The 23486-nt window shown below is 37.5% G+C and overlaps 1 protein-coding gene across 4 annotated transcripts in view; it reads right to left on the bottom strand.

Annotated features, from left to right (window-relative positions):
- reps2 (RALBP1 associated Eps domain containing 2) overlaps positions 1-22537 on the bottom strand; it is a 64295-nt gene extending 41758 nt beyond the window's left edge. For 2 of the 4 annotated variants that reach the window (XM_088913364.1, XM_088913366.1), the window contains exons 1-5: positions 22166-22421; positions 19454-19492; positions 3048-3171; positions 2310-2485; positions 964-1084 (exon numbers count right to left, since the gene is read on the bottom strand). In XM_088913364.1, coding sequence (XP_088769490.1) covers positions 964-1084; positions 2310-2485; positions 3048-3171; positions 19454-19492; positions 22166-22345 — 640 coding nt within the window. In that variant the 5' untranslated portion in view covers positions 22346-22421. Of the gene's footprint in view, positions 1-963; positions 1085-2309; positions 2486-3047; positions 3172-19453; positions 19493-22165 lie in introns of all 4 variants that reach the window. The other 2 variants (XM_088913367.1, XM_088913365.1) reach the window with 2 other exon arrangements.
- Between the last annotated feature and the right edge of the window lie 949 nt (positions 22538-23486).

Raw genomic sequence — 23486 nt, 5'->3', positions numbered from 1 at the left:
AATGTAGTGTAGAGTACTTCTTTTCAAATCCAGCATTTTGGAATATCTCAGACTGTAACTGACCCACAGCATTAACATCTGATAGTAATGTATTTTACAAAGGGCACAACACTGAGCAAATGACTGTTGAAACCCATTTTAACAGAAAAAATAATGTGTTAATCATGCACAAATGTTGTAATGTTAAGAGTATTATTTTGCCAATGTCCTGCAGGCAGGCAGGCCAGTAACTTTACCCTGAAGACTGCACTGACAAGCTGTTACCCCTGATTAGGTTATGGTCACTGCCCAGAAACTGGGAAAAGGGAAAGAAGGGATTGCAAAACATGTCTGGAATCTAACAGCATTCAAGAATTTGAAATACCATTTCTTTTCCCCACGGTGCAATGCATACAAGGTTTTACTAAGCATAAAAGATAACAGATAAAAAAAACAAACTTTGTCTCAAACCCACTGCAAAAATGTGAATGAAATTACTAATTTATTACTGGGAAAAAAATGTAATTTTTGGTTAATCATGATTCTAGTTTTGTTGCCAGTTACAAATGCAAGAACCTCATTAAGCTCTTCTTGTTATTAACTTCTTTGGTCCCGAATTACATGGGTTACATTGACTTATTCTTTTTATACAGTACACACACATTTTGGTAACAAGTTATGAGTTTGAGTGGCATCATTTGGGTCAAATCCTTTGCTCCAGGTGGCAGCACCAGTATCCTCACCTTTATAGAGGATTTGAGCTCTGAACCCTCTGGTCAGCAGCTGGAGAGCCTTAAGCTCTTTTCCACCCTGGCATCCCAAGCTGCTTAAAGAATAATGCCAATGAATCTTCCTGTACGGTTAGGTAGTTTGGCTCAGATTATTACAGCTCCTTGTGTTATGTGCTACCCACTTTCCGACCTAGATGGCTGTAATGGACATTCTTGATACCTGCGATGAGGCAGGGTGTAGGTGTTCTCTTACCTGTGAGTGGCTCAGGGTTGTTTCTGTGTTTGCTGGAGGTGTAGCTGTGGGTGGAGCTGGGGTGGCTAGCTGGGGAGTCGGGTGGGGAGCTGTGCGGAGACCATGGAGGGGACCAGGGCTCCTGTCACAAAACAAAAAAACAAACAAACCACACATTCAAAATGACAAGGATTTTGTCGGGGTATTAGAAATTAATAAATTATACACATTCCACATACTGTACGAATACCTAGCTCAATGGATGTCTTAAAGATTTAGGAGTTCATGATTAATTTACCTTACTATTAATTACTTTCTAGTAATAGCAAAAGTAGTGATAATAAGTAATAATACAGAGTAATTAGTATTATTAAGCAATAATTCTAGTATTTAGTACTTTCGTTTCGGCTCTGGAACCTTCTTCAGAAACGTGTTTCTTTTCTTCTCTTTTCAGCATGGAATAAACCTTTACTTGTTCCTTTGCAGCCCACGCATGCTGATGAAGCTACCTACTATAATTAGTACTTTATGATTAATTTACCATTTTATGAATTTGGGACTAATTCTCACATCATATCTCTCCCCAGAGCTGAGCTCTTAACCTGAGATTTGACCTTGGAAGCTAATTACAGGCTACACGATAATAATTTGACCTCAGTGACAAACTAAGCCGCACTTCTGGAGAGCAGTGATGATGCTTATCAGGGTGCTGTGAGAGTAAGTCTTCCCATACAATGAAGAAATTTTAAAATCTGAAAAAATCTATGCCTTTCAGTACAATTTTTAGATATGTCCAATAAGGACATAAGAAAGGATACAGATGGAAGGAGGCCATTTCAGAGTTGGCATCAGGTGATACGCACCCGGGCCCAGATCTGATAGGATCGCTGTGGCTCAGGGCATTTCCTACCCTAGGGTGAAAAAATCACAACGGCGCCCAGAATAACAATTTTGCACCAGGGACCAAGGAAATGTAGCACTGGACCTGGGCCATTTGGTCTTTGCTTTAGCAGCTAATCTGTGGATCTAGTAGCAGATCAGATGACCTCATTCATCCTCTCTTGAATTCCACAATCCTATCAAATCTTTCACCAACAAGTAAGCTATTTTATCTGGAAAGAGCACACAGCTTATTTCATAGAAATAAAATCAACTGATAATGTACATCTAAGACGTTAAAGTGAATTTCTGGGATTTATTTCCTTTTAGTTTTGGGCATTGCGTTTTTGTTTGAAGATTTTCACATCGACGCAAGCATGAACATGAAAGTGACTGATCAGGCTGACACACTGGGCAGGGCTGTGGTGAATAAGAGATAGTGTTCCGGAAAGGGATTTCAAGGAAACACAGCAGGGGCCACTCCTTACTTGCTTATCAGCAGTACTTTCCGTGCGCTGGTAGGAGTTCCTGTCTGGTAGGGGTCGAGGAATCATCACAGACGGTGTCCCAGACTGATGTCCCTGGCTGTCGGTGGTTTTGGAATGGTTTGGATACCTTAGCTCTGTGTCATTTTTCATCCCTAAAATTCTGGGGAGGGGCAGCTCTGTGAGTAAAGGAGAAGAAAATTAAAAGCCACACAAGTTAATAGGAAAACAAAGTGATTAAAGGAAGATCTAGCAGCAAGGCAAATACTGTATGGGGCTGATAGTGCGCATCCTTATTTTTGAGTACCCTGTTTTACAATAAAAAACAATATTAAATGTCAACATAATAAACAGTAACAGATATTCGTTGTGCGGTAATTAAAAGGTCTTAAGACTTACTTCCTACAAACTTAGGAATATATTACAATAAGGTCACACCTGATGTTAGACTAATACTACACTGTGTTCACAGACTGAAGTGTCTAGCCTTTAAAAAGGAGTGTAATATCACTCATTTTTAAGAAGGTAAATTCAGAAAAGCCTGAAAAGAATATAACAGCTTGCAACTGATGACATTTCAAAGAGACGCTAAGGTTTCATTAAACATATTTGAACAATTTTTTGCAGCCTTTTTGTATTTACTGAGGATGTAGTTTTTTTTCCTTCCGATTAGAAACAACCCCCAATGTGTTAAGCTCCTGATCCAGTTTTGTGCTCACAAGACCACGGCTCATGACTTACCACTCTTAATGCTTTCCAGGCCTACCGGGAGACCAGATTGTGCTGCAGCTAATAACTTCAGAGCAATATAAAACTGCTTCGTGCCAAAATATCCCAGACGTTTTGCGCCACACACTTCAGTAATCTGTAAGAAAGGCCAGACACAGACATAAAATGCTTCAATGCCTAAACTATTTACAACAAGATGTACAGTAAAACTAATATTTAATGATATTGTTCCTTAAGAAAAGCAAACAATTATAAAGAAAAAATATTAAGTAATTGATCCAAATATATATATGTTTTTAAAGAGTACCCAATTATGGCAAACCTCATGAGAGTGTATGGTACAGTATATACAGTACTGTAGGTGTTTGTTGTGCATTGTCAAATGTTCCAGACCAAACAGGCTGCAATGAAAACCTGCAATTACAACACTAAACCGATGTTCCATCCTGTTTGTGCTGTGCATATTTCAAGGACTTTTAACATAAGTCCTCTTAAGAACTGAACATAATGAAACCTCGGTATAGTTTTCACGGACCGAGAACATGCACTTTGCTGCACACCAGCGTTTACTGTATCTGCAATTTAAATATCAGACTAGAAAGAGATATGCTTAATTGTGTTAAAAAAAATGAAGAACCACATAGCAAACATTTTTGTGGCTGGTGTCAAGAAATTGAAAACATACATGTTTATTCATTTTAAAACCTTGTCATGGAGCAAAAACATACACCTCATTAGATTTGATTTATTTAACTGGTTTGTTTCAGGAATCTTAAAAAATAAAGCCTTTTTTATCTCTGACGCAATCTTTATATTGGCTTTTTTATCAGTAAATACTTGCACTAGTGTTTTCAGCACATATGTTTCTACCTTCTTCCGGTTTCTAATCGGCAGGAAGTCTGATTGGCTTATTTAATGAAATGTATTTTGATATTTCCAACTAGATATTTCTACATAACTATGTAGACCATGTGCCATGTCCATGATCCATAGATAGGAATTTCTGACCTTTGTCATAAAAAGGTTTTCCTACCTGCCTGCAGGCCTTAGAGGGTTACCATAAATGTTATACTACAGAAAGTTATCAAAGGAATACTTCTAGAGCCTAACTGCTTGACACTACTGTCAATAACCTTTCAGAAACAACCTTAAAATTGCAACTTGCCTTTGTGTGAATATAAGAATAGAAGAAAACTGTAATTAGGTGTAGCTTTTTATTTTTATGGTCAAAGTGTAGTGTAAGTTAGCTACATTTGAAAAGATCTATTAACTGCCATCTTACATAAAATAATTAGGGAATTGTATTTAAGAATTATTTCAACAGGATCTTATCAGTGATGTCTTGATCCTCCTAAATTCAACAGCTGAGAAATTGTAAAATTTCAAAAGCTCAGTCCTCAGTCTAGGTCTTAAAGACAGCTGAGCTGAAATCAATAAAAGTCTCCATCCATTCTTCTTCTTACTGCTTCAACCAATTCAGGCTAATGGGGGAGTCACAGCCTATCAAGGGCACAAGGCAGGATACACCCTAAACGGGACACTAGCCCATCGCAGAGCATTAAAAAAAATAAGACATTAAATTAATAACTTAAGAAACTCTGGCAACCCTTTTGAAGAAAACAATTTCCAATTAATTCATTGTTGGTTCCAATGAATACATTACAATTATTTATTTCTAAAGTTATTTCTTCTGGTCTCGGCAAATGAATAGCAGAGCAAGGAAAATGACAGAAAATGTAAGCACCTAATATAAGTTCATAATATAAGCTCCAAAATGATTTTGTAGACATTTAAAATAAAAAAAAAACATTAGGAGGAGCTACACTATGTGAAATGAATAAAATCTAAAAATTTAAAAAAGGAGAATGTGCAGCCAACATAATATGACTTTACTTTTAACTATCTAATGAAACATTGTCCACACATACAAACATATTTTCAAGTAACCAGGCAGACAGTTCAAGGGCTACATGATCAGCTACAGTACAAGACATTTTGACGTATGCACTAATCTTAGATCAAGGACGAAATGAGACTGCGGCAACAGCAGGGAACAAAACCACATGCTTTCACTGATTTATATACAATATACGTTGAGCAGGATTACTGCAGCGCATGCAGCACTCTGCTCAAATCTCATCAATGTTTCAGAAGGACTCTGTAAGTGAACATGCACGGCACAAATCTGCTACACTGAGCAGAATCCAGCCAGGCCTATGCTACACCTTACTATTAAAGTGAGTTATTATGGAGTTTCCCACTCATATAAGGGGCTGTCTCCTGCTCAGTTTCAGAGGCTGCTTTCAGCAATTTTCCGGATGTGTTGACATAACTCTTTACTCGCACGCACATTTATCTCTGCAGACTGAAAGTGCAGTAAACAGGATTGTGCACTTTCTGTAAGATCAGGACTGAAGCCCAGCTTTGACACTCTGATCTATATTTCTCAATGTGTCTGCCCTTGCATGCACCTTTCAGGACACAATCAGTCTGGAGATGCTAATTGTTCTGGTTACTTGATTATTTATGAGGTCACTGGTAAAGAAAATAGAACAGCATTTTGCAGTTTCAGCGTAATTTTAATTAAGATTACGCTTCAGCAATTACACCTTTAGTGCTGTAATATGTGCTGTAGCATGTACAGTGCCTGTAGAAATACCACATACCCTTCCAGGATTTTCACCTTTTGTGGTCTTATAGCCAGGAATTAAAATGCAGTAAATTTATTCTAGAATTATTTCAATAACAAAAAATGAAATACCCTGGTTGCCAAAATGTCCAACTCCCTTGTAAATGAAATCCTGAATTGACTCAGGGTTACACTATCGCCTTCCAAATAACACACCAAGTTAACTGGTCAACCACTTGTGTTTACATGCAATGATTCTCATGATTTCAGGGCAAATTCATCGCTTACTGAAGATTCCGTTGACTGGGTAGTGCCCTTTAAAGCAAAGACCAAGGAGCTTTCAGAAGACGTCTGGGAGAGATTTGTGGAATGTCACAGATGAGGGGATGGATATAAAAATACAAATAAAAATTAAATATCCCTTCGAGCACAGTCAAGACAACTTTGAAGAAGCAGGAGGTGAATGGTACCACCAAAACTGTGTGCTGTCCCCCCAAACTAGACAAGCAAGCAAAGAGACTGATCAGAAAGGCTAAAAAGAATTTCCAGTACGTGATACTGCAGACCCATACAGTAGGAAAACGTTTTGTGCTGTGGCAAAATTCAAATAAATCAGATGTGGCGCAATCTTAATACAGCACATCACCCCAAAAACACCATTTCTACAGTACTATATGGATCATTATCCCATCAGCAGGGACTGGGGCACGTCTCGGGATAGAAAATTAAGTAAAGTAAAGAAAGCAGAAGGAAAGCTTGCTGCCCACTGCAAGAAAGCTAAAACAGGAGCAAACCTTTCAGCATGACAATGACCCAGTGCACACAGCCAAAGATACACTGCTTACACTGTGGCTTAAGAACAAATGGGTACATGTCCTGGAGTGGCCCAGTCATACTGCAAATCCAATCAAAAATCATGGCTTGAGTTGAAGACCATCGATGCTTCCCCAGGAATTTGACGGAACCTGAAAAGTTTTGTAATGAAGAAAGGTGAAATATTGCCAAATCTGGGTGTGCAAGGCTGGATAGAAACCAACAGACTCACAGCTATAATTACTGCCAAAGGTGCTTCCACCCAGTATTAACTCAGAGAAGTGGGGACTTGTACAATTATGATATTTTAATTTTGTATTTTTAATATATATATATATTTATCCTAATAAAAACATCTGTCACCTTAAAAGTCTGTAGTAAGGTAAAAACCTTCATTTAATGCAAGAATCGCCAAGATACTGACACAACAAAATATGTAATGTTCAAGGGGATATGGACTTCCTATAGGCAATGTATACAAGATGGTGGTACATATTGTAGTGTATAACAAGTTCATAATGGTTTGTATAAAACAGGTGCTGGGGAAACCTATGGTAATAAGTTACTTGTAAGTAACTTACACTTGTTACTTGTAACATATAAGAAAGGGATTACATATTTTAAAAAATTAACAAGAAGATGGGCAAAATAATTAAAAAAATAATTAGTTATAGTTATATATGTAAAGTATATAAGTTTACTGTGTAACATTACAAGAAAAATATTTTACACATTCATCTTAGGAATTTAAAAAACTGATCTTTAATAACTTGTAACTGTAATGGATTAAGTTTGAAAACCAACCCTTACCATCTTTGTACCAAAGAGAAAAGACTATTTCAGAGAGGACATAAAAGGAAACTGCTGAATGCAGGAAACAGAACATTGTAATGGCAAATACTTCTTGGATTGTCACTTACAGTATGTATATGGATTGTTATGTCATTTTAATTAAATATTTTCCTGTTTACAGTATCTAAATATTGATCTTGCTAGCGGTAAGGTCCCAGTTTCTGTTAACAATTGAGCTAAATAATTCAACACCAATATTTCAGTTCATGGACCTGGACCTACAGCAGTACTTCTAAACAAAGTTAACAAAAATGGTTTTAGATTAACAGCATTTCAAAATAAACATTTGAACTCAAGGCCACAAACAACTCTTTTTTCTTAGCACCATCATGATAATGAGTGAATTATCAAAGAGGAAATCAATTTCCAGGCTCCACTTGAAGAGATGTCCGCTCATGCTGTTCCAAAATACCATGTTACAACCCATTCAGTGTCAATGGAAAAATGAGGGATTTAGTAGTTCACTGTTGTGTCTAGTTTCTTTGGCATAAGCCATTGATTTGTGGTCAAAAGCTACCAATCAACAGTAGCTTTTTTGGTGTCCAAGCTTTCACCATTCAGTTTTTTCATCCACACAACTGCAAACAAAAAAAAAAGATAAAAATGACTGCTCTTAGCACGAAAGAAAAATCCAGACAGAAAAATGTCTAATGCAGGAATTTTAGTTCCATTTTAGTTGCACAAAAGTAGTTATGCGTTGCATTCAGAAAAACAAAATCAATTTTGGTGTCGCATAAACTTAATTATCCTAAGACCACAAAGATGCACTCTCAATGACATTTGTTTTCAAAATCTGAATTACTATTTACCTTTCTCAAGCTTCCTGCAATCTGTGATTAATTCCTTGTTTCGCTGTTGTTGTTTTTTTACCATTAATGCTGCATTTCATGCTCATTTTCTTCAAATGAGGTCGGTTTACAGGTTTATTTGGGAAACACACATCAATCATTCCCAAGATTCATTAACAGTCTGCAGACATTTGACAGGAGGTTTGCAGGTTATCTTACAAAAATATTACTGACACAAACAATTAGGCTGTGTTGTTAACAGAAATGTATTTAAAATATAATTGACATGTACTGTATACAGAAAAAATAAAATATTACTATAACATCAGAATTTAAAGATTTAAAGCACAGGTCCAGTGAAATAAGGGATGATGTTAACACCCTTGCAGCCTCTTTCTTTTGCAGTTAGCAAGCAGTTGGTATTGATCATTCCCAGCCTAAGAAATGGATCTTGCGAACTCTCATGTGGCTTGACAGATCATTTATAACAACTGGCGCAGAAAATCTGTCCGACTGGTCGCAGTCATCAATCTCAACTGCAGAAACTGAATGTTTCTCAAGTTTGTAGGTCAGTGCTTTGTAATAATGGATTTATCAGACAGGTCAGCGTGTTGCACATTACCCAGGAATGGAAGGGACAAACAGCAGGTGTTTCAGGAAATAAAAGTAACTCTTGCACAGATGGAACACTAAAACATTTTGTTACATCGCCCTCAAAGTGTGTGATAAACAAATTTCACAGACCACAGACTGGCCATATACTGTATAATTTAAGCAAAAGTCTGAGCTTTAATTATTATAAATTTGACAATGAGAGGAGAAAAGAGGAGTAAAAGTCTGGCAAAGGGATTTCTACAAGATATGAATCGATCCATTCTTGATCTGACTCTGATTTCTGTGAAACTCTGCTTCAGGCTACAGAGCAAAGAAGAATGAGCTTCAGTACTTTGGGACAAAATATTGCACAGTTCCTTAAATGGAGTCTCGGCTATTTGAACCTCATAACTTAGTTTAGACTGAAGGCCATAGGGCCAGAGTTTTGAGCCAGGATAGTGGTTTCCTCACAAAGCCATCTCTCACTACCTCACAACACGAGTGTTGACATTGTGTTGATGTAATTTGAGGAGTACCACTGGGATCTGTACTAGAATCACTGCTCTTCATGAGTTACATCAATGATCTTAATCCTGGTTTAGTAAGTAAACTAGTTTCCAGGAAACACCACAGAAGAAAATTCAAGACTGGACAAACACCTGGCAGATGTTTAACATAGACCAGGGCAGGGTATTGCACACATGTACTAAAAACAAATTATAAAGTCAAAATGGGAAACACTGAGCTATAACAGGCTACTTCTAAAAAAAGATTTGCATGTTTGTGCTGAAACATCACTAACATCACTTATTTTTCAGACAATAAGTGGGGAAGCAATAAAAACAAAATATTAAGCTATACCGTCAAGTGTGTAAAATACAAATCCAGAGATAATGTTAAAATTGTGCAATGCCTCATTTATATTTTGTGTACAATTCTGTAACTTACAAGAAAGATTTGCTGCTATAGAAATAATCCACATAAGAGCAACCAGACACATTCTGGGGCTTCAGAGTCTTATGTCTTACACTGACCAGCCAATAGAACTGAACATTTTCACTCTTGACCAGAGAAGATTATTAGGAGAACTGATACAAGTATTCAAGAAAACAGAGGTTTTGACAAGGTCAATGCAGTAGATTGTTTCTGACTGAACAGTGAGACATGAACAAAATGATAAAAGAGGAAAGTATGAGGAAGTGCACTTAAAACCAAGAACTGGAGGCACCTGTTTACCAAAAAGGTTGTGGGAGTATAGAACAAGCTACCCCGCCATGTGGTTTTAGCCGATATCCTGGGTTCCTTCAAGAAATGGCTGCATTAGGAGATCTTTGCATCAGTAAGCTAGCAATTACCAAATGGGCCAGATGGGCTGCAAGGTACTGTACCTCTGGTTTGTCACCTTTTTTAGGTTCTTTTTTCAAATCTGCATTAGACTGGCGCACTAGATGAGCCCAAGACACTGAGACAAAGCAAATTAATTTGTTCCCAGTAGTTTCACAGTATTAACGCAAGATGAATTTTGATTACAGATGAGAATCCTTTGAATTCAATCCATTTTTGGTAAAGGCCATTCTAGTACTATAAGTACTATAGCAGGATGGGGCAAAAACACAAAACACTGCATGAAGCAGAGCACAGACCCAGACACCTGCTAAAGGGATTAAATGGGATATTAAATTATGCCGCTGCCCGTATACAGAAAAACATGAAGAGTGATACAGTAGAGTGGGATGAAAAATACAGAACAAGTATGGCAATCCTTTTCCGGGGAAGGGAGGAGAACAGGTGGCAGCTGAGGTTGTAGAGGTATTGTACTATTAAACAACTATCAATACTGAATGCTGTGTGTATAGGAATGGCTGAATTAGTATTATTATTGGTACTATAGATGCATAGTCTAAAAAAATAACAGTGCATTCCTAATCAAAGTCCCAGGCTTGACTGTATCTGATGGGGGTGTTTCCACTGGATAAAAAAGTCATTTTACAACTGAAAATAAGGGGCATTTGTAAACAAATGGCTGTGGGAGTCTGGGAAAATCTATACAGCCATGTTTTCAAAGCTGATAACTTGTCTTCTTTCAATAAGAGGCTGGATGGGATCAATTAGCTAATAGCAACCCAACAAGCTACAGCAGATGGGCAAAATGGCCTCTTTTCATTTGTAACCTTTTTTATGTTTTCTGGCAGGAAAAACCTGCTATTAAGAACCAGGTTTGTAATTTGCAGCTGGCAAGCAGCTCAAAGCTTCAGTTTAATCCAGGTCTAAGCAAGGCTTCACCACAAGGGTGTCTTAAAATGAACAAGAAAGCTAAACAGTCATGGTAATTTGAGTTTTGTTGGGATTAGACATACAGTACAAGCAAGACTGCGTAATTTTTACAGTTCTGCTTTCAATCAATGCCAATGGCATCTAAACACTAAAACTTGAGTTAAAATAAATACATTATCCTACATATTAACATTTACAGGATTCCCCAAAACAATTCAGGCTAGTATTGATTAGAAATAGTAAAATTTACTTTTGCTGAATTGCATTTTAATTTCAATGTGTACATGTTGTTCTTAATTCTTTCTTGTTCATTATACTGTGAATTACTGTCATTTATACTACAGCTTCCACACTAAATATTGTAATTTCAACTACGTATGTGTAAAATTGGCTTAAGTAACACAAATATTGTGAAAAACGAAAGTTAAATTTACTGTGCTCCTTAATGTAACTTTAAAATTAATGTCCTTAATTTACTGTGCTCCTTAATCCTTAACGCTAACGTATTTATTTAATGCCAAATAGAAACACTGACTTGTTAAAAGTGCTGCAGTGGATTAAATATTTAAATTCCACTTTAAATTCACAGCATGCCTCACACAAGTATACCACTGATTTTTTTTTACAATATTCTTATCACTAAGATGAATTTGTTTAAATCCACAATATACTGTACACAGTAAACCTGCTGTACTTGCACAAATTGCAAAACAAAACAAGAGTTCTTATGACTTTTCACGGGATTACAAAATACTCCAAAATCAATCAAAACAGTTAAAATCTTTTTTTTAAAAAAAAGGCACATATTCCAATTATTATTCATTATTATGTGACCTTTCCAATGATGACATAAGAAACGCCTCCTGCCACATATGGACAGCTCATCAGGAAATCAATAGGCAATGTGCTTGTTTCAGTGTTTTTGATGCTGCTCAAGTATTCAAGCAGGAAAGGGTTGTACACCAGAGATTCTTTTATCACTTCATGCCAGAAACTGAAACAACAGGGCTGTCATATCAGCAGAAAAACCACCACCCAGTGACAGGAATCTCTCATGCACAGTAATAACAATCCAGTCGACTCCACCCTGCTCTACTCCAGGGCCAACTGTGTGCTATCCATCCTCTGTAGGTACTCAGCCATAGACATAGCCTGGATCTGAACACGGGCTAAGATGAGCCACACTGAAGCGAGTAACTTCCAACCTGTTTCAGGATATGGATCTGATCGATGGTCCATGTGTTTAACATCCCCAAAAAGGAGAATTAGCTATATTTCTGTGCATGTGCATGTTTACATTAGAGTGATGTCCGCAGGCAGAAAGACATGAAACTTACAATCTTTTCGCTGTACTTTTTAAGTGAGAAATATGGCATTATTTTTTTTTGCCGCTTCAATGCAAAACATGACGTGCATGACTGCTCTATAAATCAATTACGAGCTAGGTCATGCCCTACGCACAATGCAAGAGAGATAGTTCAGGTGGGGAGCTGCGTCAGCATGCGTAGGCTGCAAAGGAACAAGTAATAGGTTTATTCCATGCTGAAAAAAAGAAGAAAGGTATTTGCCTACTGCCCTGTCTCTCTCACACCTGAAGAAGGCTCCACGGCCGAAACGTTGTGTTCTCATTCTTCTTTTTTTCAGCATGGAATAAACCTATTACTTGTTCCTATGCAAGAGAGATGTCTTCTACAGATTTCAGGCTTGCCTTGTTGTTGCAAAGCTTCTATTGGGCCTTGTTATGTCACAGCCTCTTCAAACTGCTTTTGGTGTGGCAGTACAGCGGCTGCAATCATGATGACCTCACATGGTGCGACTTACAGTAGGTGCAAAACAGCCGGCTACAAAACAAAGCGAAGAAATGGAGACGCAATTTAAAGTAATTTGGGTATGAATTTGCATTAAAGAAAATTAACATAAAATGAAGGTCCTGTACCTATGAGCATGAATAAATTGTTATGAACCTATGAAAATGAAGTCATTATTCTTATTATATTAATGTTAAAAGATTTTTTAAAAGAATTAAAAAATAGATATTTTCCCAAACTTACCCTGAGTACAGTAAGTACCCCAAACTGAGGACTTTGTGTGTAAGCACATGGGATAACTAGAAATTCACTGCATTTTATTATTATTTTATTATTGTATTTGGTAACGTAAATAGCAATTTAATGTGGGATGTTTTACAACAGGTACCACTTTTTAAGAATTTCTTTTTTTAAATAATCACAGTCAAGATGCTGTTAAACTGTTCAGCGTTGCACTCATTTTCACCTTGCAGACAAGTGTATGGAAAAAGGACAATAACACAGATTAAATGGACTGTGCTTTGAGTATGTACTTACTGTATATACCATCAATTCATTTTCTAATTACTTTATCCAATACAGGGTCCCGTGTTCCCTCTGCAGTCAGACTTAATTATTCTCTTTCAGACAAGCAGCAGAAATGTACAGTACAGCACAATATCCAGTCTGAAATGGATAAAGACAGCTCCAGGGTTCTGACCATGAACTGCAGCACCTTGCACTGTAAAACAATGGCAATGAGGGCTTCCTCTCTCAGCTCAGACAGCGATGTGGTGGATGCAATCCTAGTGCAGCAGCCTCTTCAGAAGAAAGATAGAGTAAATGGAGAGATGGCAGAAGTCTCCCGTGCTTTTACTGATTATATCAAAATGTCTTTATATTTCCTCTTTAATGTTCTTAATTATATAGTTTATCTGCTTTGGATCTAACAGCAGTAAGCCCTGCAGCAGGAGGAGAACAGACTCAGAGGCTTGTTAAAGAACTCTACCTCAAGTAAAAGTCAAATTCACTGCAATTCTGCACTTGCCCATCTTCTGCTTTGTGTGGCTAGGAGACAGACCACATGGTACTGGATTTCAAAGGCGCTTAATTCAATGCTAAGGCACACAACATGGAAAACATTTGTATTGTGGGGGAAATATTTTGAATCTCCGAAACCTTGCATGTTAACATTTAGCTGCCGTTACATTTTCCGTCAGCCTCTACTCAATGTGGGTGTGATAAACCTATCCTTGTGAAAAGCTGGTGATAAATAAGTCACCTTTCAATATGTTCTGGTTGAAAAAGTAATCTTACATTTGTGACAAGTCTACAACATATATGCTATGCGGAGGAAAGGTCTCTGCTCTGGATTTAAAATGTAGATCATTCACTGTCTTCGTACCCTGCCAGGCCATGCGAAGAACTGACCCTTGAAGAAAATGACAAAGAAGCTGCCAGGACAGGCTCCAACTCCCCACCAACGATAAATCCACACAGCAAATGTGCTGGAGTAAAAATAACGTAAGCCTATACAATATATTTTTCTCACTACTTGCTACTTTTTTATAACTTACAACCACCACAGCCCATTGTATTACCGTTATGTCCACATGCGATGAAGCATTACTGACACCGTGCCAGCACTACAGTAATTCCACTCAAGGTGACACCATCTCTTCTCACGCCCGACGAGAAAACACAAGATCTTCAGGAATTTGCGATTAAATCTCTATAATTAATTTTTGTATTTTACTTAATTTATTTTTAACTACGCCTAATAATAACCTATGCTAACCCCAGCAAAAAAAAAAGCATAATTCGGCAAAAGTCTAATAACATCCTGTACAACAGGAATGTCAAGTTATAGAATCCCTACTGGCAGTCAACTTCAGAAACAAGCAATTAATAGAGGACATGAAAATAATCATCTCTTTTCCAGAGCATTCTGGAGTTTATGAATGGGTACACACTAGTAGGATGATAAAATCTAATGATGTAAGCTTGAGTGAAACACTGACGTTCTTCTACCTTTTTTTCCATATAAAGACTTAGTGATGGAGAACAAATGGCATAAACTTTATTTTATCTTTTGAGATTAGTCAAATCTCAAAGAGCTTTGAATACAAAAAGCTTCAGGGATCACACACTGAGTTAATAAAACTAATTTTAAAGAAACACGAAAAGCAAATAGCTTTTTGATTCACAAACCTTTTCTCCTATTCTTTCTGCCACTGTGAGTAATTTTTCATGCATTCACCATGCCAGCCTTAATATTTATCAGATGACAAACATTTACTGTAAATGCAAAAATACTCAGAATAAATACATATTAAAATACCTAACAGCAAAAAAACAACAACTGGACTTTGCCTTAATAATCAAGTGAACGTGTATAATTTAAACAACTAACTCTGTCCACCATATTGTACATGGACTACATATGTATTATGAGCGTCACACAGGTCTTGACTACAAACAAGAATGTTGATTTAAGAACCACAAGCTTGCCAGGTGATGTTAAAACCTAAACAAGAGTAGTCCAGTCTCCTCACCTTTTCACATCTGCTATTTTTGTTATACAGTCTATTTAACAGGAACCGGCTTAACTTGAATTTCAGTGGCTGAAACAGGTCTTGATAAAAGCACAATGTGGATGTTAAAAAACTTTGACCCTGAACTCATGTTTCCAAAGTTAATTTGTACTTCTGTAGTTGAGAATTATTTTTGTTTAAAACAATAATTAGGAGAAACTATGGTTTTGTTCAGCTTCATCTTACTGAGCTTTGTTAAAAGGGCAAACTGAAACAATGAGCATCTATAACTCAAAAGAGGCTGGACGCAGCAATAAGGAAGTGCATTTAGCACAACTGCAAAATCAGGCTAATGGTGAACAAACTAGCCGCCTCACTCAGGATTTATGGGACATTGCTGGTGATGGCAATGGCTTCATGTTACTTTATCAACAGACTGAGCAGTTCCACTGCTGTTGATTAAGAGATGACTGAATTTCAAGCAGATACTGAATGCGGCTATTCATATTTTCATATCACACTGTGCAATATATTTTGTGAGAAAAGAGACACTCAACAAAATAGTCACATATTTTCTGCTTTGGAGTTTTTCCATCTTTCAAGCCTGTTTGAGTATGAGCAGATTTTGCCAAAAAAAAAGCATCAAACTATAAATATCCATTCATACAGGCGTGAATTGTTTGGCAACACTAGACCACTGGCAGGAGTCCAGTTGACTTATTAGTATATTTGCCAAATGCAGCAGGAAGGAACACAATGCTATTACTATGACTCTCCCAAGCATCTAATTAATTTTCTTGGTGTCTGACAGAGAACCTATTGAGGCATTACTCATAATGAAATGACACTCATTCTACCACTTGCCTGCAGTGCTAGCCTGAGAAGTGTAAGCAAATTCTAAAAACAAGAAAGACAAAAAAACAAAGAAGGAATAATGACACATGTACTGTGTGTTCACCCACCTAGCTGCACTTAAACTATTTCAATTAATGTCTCACATTGTTTGTGTTATAATCTGGATTTATTTTAAATAGCTTAAAGCAAAATGTTTCACAAGCTTTAGCAAGGTCAAGAAACGCTTTGTATCAATAAGCCCATTCAATGAGCAGCTTTCCAGATTTCATCAATCCGAACCGATTGTGTCCAGCAATTTCTTTTTCCGGAAACCTCTTGTCCTCTTATCAGAGGTACATGATCTGACCTTTTTTAGTCCTGGAGTGTTTCAAATTGTTGCCTTCTTTTAAAGAGCTCATATGGTAATGTCCCTTAAAAACACTATAGGCGTGACAACAGTTGTAGCGGAAAGACATTTATAAAAGTTGGGGGACACAGCTGTTTCAAGCAAAATAGGGTCACTATTCCTTCCTCTTGGAACACAAACAAGGCCTGGCTTCCTTTGTAACTTGCTCAACACCCTTCTTTATGGAGCTTGATTCAGTGCACAGCAGAAGCTATGCCAGTGTATTTCTCTTAAAAGTGACAATTAAGTCAGCATGCTCAGAAAGCAAGGTCTATACTGATATTCCTTCAATCTGGAAATACTGATCGGGCACCTAGAGAGAAAATAGTTTACTCTATTACTGTTACTTTCAGCCTAATGATATGACAGAACAGGACAGGTAGAGTAAAATATGAACATTCATTCATTCATGTAATACAGAAGGAAATGGATTTTCAAAAGCTGAAATGCTTATTATTCTCCAAAGCTGGCATTCCCACCACTCTTCCAAGCATAATACTGTGGTGCTCTCTGCAATGAAGCAACAAGATAAAGAAGACTCTGTTTACCCTTTGTGCATTACCCAGCCTGGTAGTTTGTTGTATTGTATTACCCAGTTAATAAGATAATGCAAGCTATTATAGTGGATTAAAAAGGACATTGTGAATCTTTTCTCACCGGATTGCTTTATGTTTACCAGTGCACTTGCGAAGGGCTTCCCACTCAAGTAAACAAAAAGAAGTTAGTAGGGAAATTCTTTTACAACACTGAAGTTCTTATTCTGTTATATGGATTGCATGTACATCCTGTTCTGCTCCTGGTGTGGTTGTCAAGAGCCTATTCTCTCTGTCACTCAACCCCTATCATAAAAAGCTGGATTCATTCAGCGAAACTTGGAAGGAAGTAAACAAGTCAGGAGCCAAATATCCTGGACCTCGAAAAGGACACAGAGAAAATAAATCAAACTGAGCTATAGAAAGAAAACTGTGCCTGCCGCATGCAGTACGGTATACCTACATAAAGAAATCAATATACACTCTATGAAAAATGCACCAATTACAAACATGATCTGCTTCCTTCTTTCCACTTCCAACTCCTCTGCATACCATTTCTCACACAAAAACTGGACTTTCAAGGGTATCCATCCATACTGCTTTACAATCTTTCAGTATAAGGGTTAAATTAAACCACATCAGATCATATGCAACATAAACAGTTGATATTTGATCATGAATGTAATACACAACAGGTTTGTCAATTCCAAGTCAGTCCCCCTGAATTATCACAACAGTAGCTCCAGACTATAAGGCAATTGCTACACAGTGTTAGCTAACTAAATTATTTCTTCTGTAAGCTCCCCCAATGCCCACCCTACAGACACTGCATGATTTAGTCCTAAAACATATATGCCAGCAAATTGTATCCTTTTAGACTGAACTCATTACATCAAAGAAATGGGGACATTATGCAGTACTTCAATAGTGAACACTGTTGTAAGAAGGATGTTTGTGGACCTTCTCTTCAGAACAGCTGTTAGACCTGTCTTCATGATGTGAGAGTAAGCAGGGATCTTTACCTTTTTTCTGGATATTAATGGATCTAATCTTTGTCCAGACTAGAGGGTTAACATACAGTAGGTGCTTTTGACAAAGTGAAAGACACACTAACGAAACGTTGCATACTATACGACCTGCTGTCAAAAAAACCCACAAACTCCTTTACTTCCTTTGGTTTCCCTTACAATTACAATAATATAACTACAATAATAATCTATATTTAACTTATCTCCTTTCATGGTACATCATTCCAGGGCACTGTACAATAAAGCACTCAAACAGGAGAGATGGGACACACACAAATTAAAACATTAAATTAAACAGAACTAAAAGCAATGGTGTAAAAATGTGTTTTAAGACCGGATTTGCTGACTGATCTGATATGGGCATGGAGATCAATCCATGATCTTTGAGCAACAGAAGAGAAACTACAGTCTCCCACTGCTTCTAACATTGTATTGGAAACTGAACAGAGTCCAAAGAGTGCAATTGATTTACTGTATAGTTGTATAGGAAATAACAGTTTACTGATGTAGTCATGAACTATTCAGACCCTTAAAGGTGAGCAGTAATATTTAGACTCTTATTCTGAAACACACAGGGAGCCAGCGCAAGAAAGCAGGTGTTATATGCTCATCATTTTAGCTTTTGTTAAAATCCAAGCAGATGAATGCTGAACATGCTTGAATACACCTGCAAGCATTGCAATAATCAAGGTGGTAAAAAGAAAGCACGCATTAGCCTTTTCTGCATCAGATTGTGAGAGATATGTATGGAATGTGCACAATGTTATGAAGAATTAAAAAAGAACACCATTCAATATTGAGAATGTGAGCTTAACATGCAAGGCATAAGTCAAACATGAATCCAAACTTCCTTACCTAAGTAACTGGACTTATTTCAGGACCATCAACAGCCAAACTAAGGTTGGAACATGCAGAATAAGAAGACCTAAATGACATAACTTTGATCTTTAACCTTGTGAAAGCAGTGTCACAAGGCAGATATTGTTTGATTAATGTGAGGTTTGAAGAGAACATAAATTTGAGTGTCGCGATGCCATATCTATGAAGAATTTCACCAAATGGTAACATATAAGCAGGCGGCATGGTGATGCAGTGGTTAGCATTGCTGCCTTGCAGCTCTGGGGCCCTGGGTTCAATTCCAGATCTGGGGTGCAATCTGTGTTGCATTTGTATGTTCTCCCCATTTTTGCATGGGTAGCCATCAGGTGGTCCAGTTCCCTCCCACAGTCCAAAAGCCTACTGGTACTTTAGGTTAATTGACTTCTGGGAAAATTGGCCCTGGTGTGTGTGTGTGTCTGTGTGGGACCCCTGCAATGGATTGATGTCCCGTCTAGGAAGCCTGATACCTGCTGCTTGCCGGGGTAGACTCCAGCTTCCCTACGGCCCTACATTGGAAGAAATGGTTAGAAAATGCATGAATGGATGGTAACATGTGTAAGGTTGACACAAAACAATAAATGGGCCAAAAACAGACATGTGTGCTGATGCCCAGGCATGAGGAGAAATAAAAACATGTTTAATCAAATGATTTTTTTCTCAGTTAAATAAGATTAAAACCATAACGAAACAGTTCCAGAAATTCCAACGACCCTCTCTACCATATTCAGCAAGATGTTATGATTAACAGTGCCAAAGGCAGCACTAAGGTCCAGCAGGACAGGAATGGATTAAAAAAAAACTAGAGTCAGCAGATCATTAGCAACCCTAACGAGATCTGCTTCTGTAATATGCATTGATCTAAGCACAGTCTGAAGAGGCTCATATATCTTCCTTGCAATAACAGGGGCTGGTACTTAATGGCGACCGCCTAATCTAGAATTTTTTTCCAAAAGAGGCAAGTTAGATAGCGTCCTGCTTAGTGGGACATCCAGGTTAAATAGAAGTTCCTTAAAAATGCAAAAGAGTATACCAAAAGACCCTTATACTTAAATTATTATTTAAAAACATTAAACTGATTTTATATACAGTTTATACAGTATACATTCTGTTGTAACTGAATGTATTGTGATATTTTCTTACTCTTTTATTTCACATGCTTGGGAAGATATGTACAGTATGTAGAGGCCAAGTGACAGAGAGAGAGAAAATTCCTTTTGTGCATGTCAATTTGTTCAAGAAGTGACAACACTATCCCTTCCCATTTTAAACACACAATAAAGACAGTTACAAATATTCTTGTTTATCACCCTTTACTAACGCAGTTCAAAAACTCTTATCTGCGAATGAGAGGTGGTGGTACAGTACTTCCTACCCTCGGGGAGTGCTGTCTGCAAAGGTTTCACACTGTCAGTATCAAACTGTCTTCTGCCTTTTGTCAAAAACAAGGCACGTTACACAGCTTTAGAACGTATTTAAAAAGTGTTTTGTAGTAAGTAGGGTTGTGGTCAGCTCTGGACTACTCCTGTGCAGCGGTGATGGTGTCTTGTTGGACCAATTTGCATATGAAGGCCTACAAAACCTGTACCTCAGACTGATACTGAATATTTGTGCAAAGCAGCCATTGCACAAAAAGAGAGGCCTCCACTCCTTTTTACAAATACTGTATATCACACATCAAGTTTTTCTTCCTTTGCAAAGTATATTGCAAGTACAATAGAATTAAACTTAGCGGCGACAGATTACATGTCATCACCTACTTTAGCTTAAAACCATCTACAGTAGTGGATGCACCCCCTATGAATTCAAATGCACCACTGCATGAGCAAAGAACATTTAAAGTCAAAACGAGCATTTCAGATTGCTGTGATAGCCTACATTTGACCGCGCGCATTACAGTGTAAAACTGTCTTCTAGACATGTGGGTGGGCGAAGATGTGTTATGTTTACAATATGAAATAAGTCAGAAAGAGTATGTGCAGACATTATAACATATAATTTGTAAATTATCTCATCTTGGGAATGAGCCGTCTTTCTGTCTCCAGCATTAACACGTGATACAAAGTGAAACATCTAATTATGATACAGTCTACATGGAATGTGTGTGCCCATTTACCTAAAACTATAAAGAGGTAGATAATAACCTACGATAAGTTACTGTGAAGCGAGTCTACACTTTGCACACCTGTGGATTTTGCTTACTCGAGATCTGCACAGGAACGGAGAATAGAATAGTTGCTTCCATAGAAACCATTCTGACCTATAAAATATGACTTTCGCGCACCTGCTGTTAGGCAGGTTTTGAACGTTCCGGAGGGTTTATCTTACCGATCCTATTTTATTTTTAGATAGCATTTAGAATACAAGCTCAATGGCTTCGAATACATTCTTTGCATACAATTACAAACAACAAATAACAGAGGTCCCCTGAAAAATGTAGCTAGTTTAAGTGATCGTTCATTATTTAATTTTCCCATCAGCTTACTTATCGAGCCCCTGTACACGTTTTATTTATTATTATTTTTAATGAAGTCAAACGCAGCGATGCTACCGGAAAGTCTACTAATGACTGACTAATTTGATGAGCTAACCCTCTGGTATCAAGTGCAGTACAGCTGGTTTTGCAAGCTGTTTTCAATGTTTACCAGCTGACAGGACAACAGTAAACTAACCCCCACATCTTTCTCTTTAGAAATGTGTTATATACAGTATTAATACGATCATCACAATCTCTGGTAAATTCTATTTTTTTAAATTCAGCTGCAGTCTAATAGCGACGCTGAAAGTTAAATAAAGGTTACAGTATATCACAGCTCATCTTGCAACGTGGAGAAAGCGGAAAAGAAGTAGCAAATTAACATCTTTTTGCATAAATAAGACAACGAAAAAAATAAAGCAAAAATAAAACGAACAAACACATCCACTCCTGCCTTGAAGGAGAGCGAATTGATTCTCCTAACTATACTAGCTTAGCTGAAAATAAACATTAGCCTTGTTTCCTGTGTACCACCTGAAATGCTTACAGCGAAAGCTTAGCTACTCAAGATCCGTGCTTCTGCTCAAAAACTAGCAAACGGAAATTAACAATATTTATACACCGATTTAACCGAGATGGTCAAAGTAATAAGAGCAACAAAATAGCACGGCCATCTTAATAATAAAATCAAACAGCCGACACTTACCTGATGAAGAGTCTCGCTAGGTAGGTGGGATGCTCTGAACAGCTCTATTACTTTACTCGCTGCTAGTTTCCCTGAACTGTCAGCTTGGCACAAACTGTGCAGACCCGAGTAATATCTTTGTTCATTTTCACTCAAGGCTATAAAACTCCCTCCCGTCGCCGTTCCAGGTCCCTGATCCATTCCTGACACATTCAAGAATACAGTTTCGGAGTTTCACCAGCTCAAAGATAAACAGGCCCCGATCCCCAGAGCGTCCCGTCTGGTCTAAAACAGTGGGGGGGAAAAAACAAAAATAAAATAAAAAGAACACGTATCTGCAGTAGCAGAGTTTACATTTCCTTACACTGAGCGCAGTGTGGCGAAGTACAACATCAAGACGCAAGGTGGCGCCATTAGCAAAGAATCCCGAGTTTGACGTCAGCTTGCAAACTCGGAAGGCAATCTTGTAGCTGGTCAGTATCCGATAATTGAAGCGGCAATAGATTCTTATCAATGACGTTACGATTGTATCGCTGACTTTTTTTCTGTCGTTACCAAATAGGCGAAAAAGGTGTATATACACTGTATTTAAGGTCTGTACTTTCAGGTTAAACTGGTGTAGACAAACAGTTAATCTGTAGTAGTTTAGGGATTTTAAGACCTTAATTATCTTCGTGAATTAAAAAAGATACATGTAATATAGAATGATAGCAAGCTGAATAAGCAGATGTAGTAGTCGCTCACTGTTGTAGTGGAGTATTGCAGATCAGACAATTGGAATCTTGAGAATTTTGCCTGAAGTGCAGTACGACACGATCTCATTAACCCTGTTGCTCACCTTAAATCACCGTATCTTCCTTACGCGCTGTGTTTATATCGTATTAAGACGAACACATAAAACTATAGTGTTATAGAAAGCGAGATAACGTGGCGATTAACCAACATCATCCATCCTGTAGGGAGGTGTAATTATTTTTCTATGTGTAATATTATCTAACCGTGTTTCACAAAACTTCCCGAATTTAACTTTAAATGTTCTGTCATCTTGAGAGCACAGAATAAATTCAGGACTTGATTTACTACAACTGCTGGCAGGTATTGTGATTACTTGATTAGTAATAGGAATTATACTCTTACACTACAAAAAATAATAGCTGTAGTTCATCTATGAGTAACCAGTTGAAACATAAATCACTCTAGTACATTTTAATTAATGTTAATCTTACCTCCAGCAGCTGCCTAAAACAAATGTCCACTTTAGGTCAAAAACTGAAAGAAGCATGTGATCCGGCTTGCATTATGTTACAATGTTGGAAAACAGGAAAAACGGCTATTGCAGCAA

This window comes from Atractosteus spatula, chromosome 4 (assembly GCF_055471065.1).
Source record: "Atractosteus spatula isolate fAtrSpa1 chromosome 4, fAtrSpa1.hap1, whole genome shotgun sequence".
In the NCBI taxonomy this organism is placed as follows: Eukaryota; Metazoa; Chordata; class Actinopteri; order Semionotiformes; family Lepisosteidae; genus Atractosteus; species Atractosteus spatula.
Note: the sequence above shows the minus strand (reverse complement) of the source record. Positions and strands in the feature narration are given on the sequence as shown.